At 33.1% G+C, this 3,477-nt stretch overlaps 1 protein-coding gene across 1 annotated transcript in view; it reads left to right on the top strand.

Annotated features, from left to right (window-relative positions):
• The first annotated feature begins 500 nt into the window (after positions 1 to 500).
• The window catches only part of LOC107712906 (gastrula zinc finger protein XlCGF8.2DB-like), an 18,387-nt gene continuing 15,410 nt past the window's right edge, over positions 501 to 3,477 (top strand). The window contains exons 1-2 of the mRNA XM_016518298.1: positions 501 to 578; positions 1,299 to 1,422. Of these exons, the coding sequence (XP_016373784.1) occupies positions 1,338 to 1,422 (85 nt within the window). The 5' untranslated portion in view covers positions 501 to 578; positions 1,299 to 1,337. The remainder of the gene's footprint in view (positions 579 to 1,298; positions 1,423 to 3,477) is intronic.

The following is a 3,477-nucleotide window of genomic DNA, read 5'->3' as shown; positions in this document are numbered from 1 at the left end:
AAATATGACAACTGGGAATTTTAAACCGAATCTCACGTATTAGATGTTCCATTTACATTACATTTACATTTAGTCATTTAGCAGACGCTTTTATCCAAAGCGACTTACAAATGAGGACAATAAAAGCAGTCAAAACTAACAAAAGAGCAACAGTATATAAGTGCAAATGACACGTCTCGGTTAGCCTAACGCAGTACACGTAGCAAGGTATATATATATATATATATATATATATATATATATATTATACACACACACATATAAAAAAATAGAAAGCTAGTGGGTTTTTTTTTGTGTTTCCCCCCCCTAAAAAATGATTACATTAACTTAACATAATTAAATTAAAAATATTATGTTCCAAAATAAAAATGGCAGTTACTATCAATGTAATTGGACAAAATGTATTTAAACATGTATTCCACCAAGAATTGAACTCTGAATACCTATGTTTGTCTGTATGTCTATGCACTTTTGTCATTTCAGACACAGCGTGGGAAGGACTCTTATTACGATCTCATGATGTGACGTCACTACGCTGCGACGCGTTCCTGCATCTGTTATGATTCGGCTGAAGAGAGGTTTGTTTATAAGTATTTCAAGTATTTAAACCGATGCAAAACTTGCCATTTTTAAATTGTTTTTTCAAGTGATGTATTATTATAGAATGTAACATTGTAATGCATTATTTAACGTTAATTTGTGTGCGCCACTCATGAGTAACAGAAAAGGTGCGTCTCATTTTCGCTCCCTGTATCGTGAACCAGTTTGTCGTAAACACATTTCGGTCACTGTCAAGTAGTGATGAGAGAAACTGAGCTTAAACTCCAAGTTCAGTGAATCAGTCGTTTAGTGAAATGATTCATTGATTAGAATCGCTCGAATCACCGCACGCTGACGAGACCTGCTGCGCAAAACAATGTAAATGAAACGAGAACAACAAACATGCCAGCTTTTACAATCCAACCGCAAATCTTTTGATTAATGTGTAATCCATTCATTATAATCTATGAATCAATAAATACCAAACATGTATTATAAATGGCTCAGTAGGCCTGCTGAGCCATTTATGATGTATGTTTGGTATTTATTGAACCTACTATATAATTTGTGTTCTTTTATAAATGCTAGGTTTGAGTGTTTTTGTGTAGTTTTTTTTTTTTGGCCAAGACCAAATATCACTTTGACAGATTTCATACCATTGCAATGACTAATGAAATAGGCAGCTGATTGAGACACACACAGAATTAGTTTGGATTTATTTGTCTTTCTGTTAATTATTTTAATCTTAAACTTGACAGAGTGTCCAAACACACCGAAAAAACACACCGAGTTCCACAATGGCGTTTATTAAAGAGGAGAGTGAAGACATTAAGATTGAAGAAGCATTCAGGGTGAAACAAGAAGATACTGAGGAACAAACAGGTTGGTTTTTTTTATTCTCAAAGCTGAACTCAGTAATTTGATCCTTATTAAAATGTAAATTTATACTGAAATGACTGGTGTTTTTGAAGAATGTTATATGAGTGACCTAATTAAACCAGTTATATTTGACATGGAGGGTTGCCTCATGTGGACAGACATGTTGAGATCACATGACCAGACAAATACTAATACAAACAGGGATTGAAATTAACTTTACTCACCAGCCAATTTGGCTACTAAATTAAGTTACCGGCCATTCATAACTTCTACCAGCCAAAAAAAAACAAAAACGAAATAAACCAACAGCTTGAGGCTGTCTACATGACAAAGCGACTGTTGCAAATCATTTTGTGCGATATTGACAAAAAATATCGGGGATTTTATTGATAAAGATAATTAGACGATATTTTGCTGAGTGTGTTATTGTGCTGATATCTTAAGGATACCGTGGACAGCTGACTCCTAAAGTTTTTGATATTCTTCATATTCTGTGTGGTCAGTTCACAGCAGTGATAGAAATTAATCTTTTCCAATAAGTTTAGATTTATTTTTACCTTTTATGGGCATTTTTACCTTTATAAATCCATTTTTACTAAAAGTGTGCATCATCTTTTGAGTCAAATTCTTACATTTAATCAGGCAATTATAACAATACTACATTTAGGCTGTTACTAAACAAATGAAATCAGTACTTTAACCTGCAGTTACAAATGCATAAATAATGTTTTGATATTTTAAACATGAAATGTTATAGTGATATTTAAATTATTTTTCAAATTAAAAGATACTTTAAAGGCAGAGTAAGTGATTTCTGGTAGCCAATGTTGATAAACGGCACTCTTCGTGTGATATTAACTATATGAATTGATATAAATACATACATTTTCCAACCCCCTTATCTTGAATTATGTGATCATTCGTAATGCATATTAACAGACTGAATCATGCAATGAAAGAATGCACTCTAAATGCACAAAAGTTAGTCTAACCAGACTACATCACGTCGCGTATGCGTGCACTTTGTAACTTAGGTGTGTTTTGTTTGGTTTTTGCAATATACTCGATAATGTCATGATGTCTCACAAGTTCAGTATTTGCGCTAAACCTGCGCAGATTTGGCTTGCATGAACTTCCCAAAGAAATTAATGAGTGAACATAACTTACGAAAAGTAACCCGCCAAACTGGCTAGTGATTTGACAGCGTTACCCGCCACAGTTGATTTTTACCCGTATTTGGCGGGTTGGCGGGTGTTAATTTCAAACCCTGAATACAAATATACAAAATTCAATCCAAATACTGTTACATTCAAGTGCACATGAGAACATTCTACTTCCAAGTCGGACATTCATTTTTACAACATGTAACATATACATTTAAAATAGTATGGAAGTAACCTTAAAGTCTGCATGAAATCAAAATGTACAATATTTATTTCTTTAGCGCACTTTGCAAGTTTTAAGGTGAACAATTAGCCTAATCCATGCATGTTAATCCACTGAAAAAAAAAAAACCTAGAGCCCGACCGATATGGGTTTTTTTGGGGGGCCGATACCGATATTAGGGCGTAATAAAAGACAGGTATCGATATATAGGGCTGGGCGATATAGATAAAAAATGTATTGACGATATAATGTTTCATATCGTTCGGTATCGATAATTATTGTCATTTTTATAACCTTTTTTTAAAACAAAAAGCAATAGAAATTTTTTCGCCCAGGCCTATCGATATATACCGACCGATATTCTTTGTGTAGGCTATATTATAGTACAGTATAGTCAAAAGTTTGGACAGACTTCCCATTTGTGTGTCCAAACTTTTGACTGGTACTGTATATAGAATACAGTATATAGCCTACATAAACAGAATATATAGACATAAACACATTTTTTGCAATGATAACTGAACATTCATATTTAAATAAGTCTTTTTGCAGTTTAATATTCACAGACACATTCTATATATATGTACTGACATGTTTTTTTTATTTCTTCATCAAAAACAAGACAAATTCCGCATTATACAGTAAATTCCATTTTTATGACTGGATTCCGCG

This window comes from Sinocyclocheilus rhinocerous, unplaced genomic scaffold (assembly GCF_001515625.1).
Source record: "Sinocyclocheilus rhinocerous isolate Xijiao unplaced genomic scaffold, SAMN03320098_v1.1 scaffold2886, whole genome shotgun sequence".
NCBI lineage: Eukaryota > Metazoa > Chordata > Actinopteri > Cypriniformes > Cyprinidae > Sinocyclocheilus > Sinocyclocheilus rhinocerous.
Note: the sequence above shows the minus strand (reverse complement) of the source record. Positions and strands in the feature narration are given on the sequence as shown.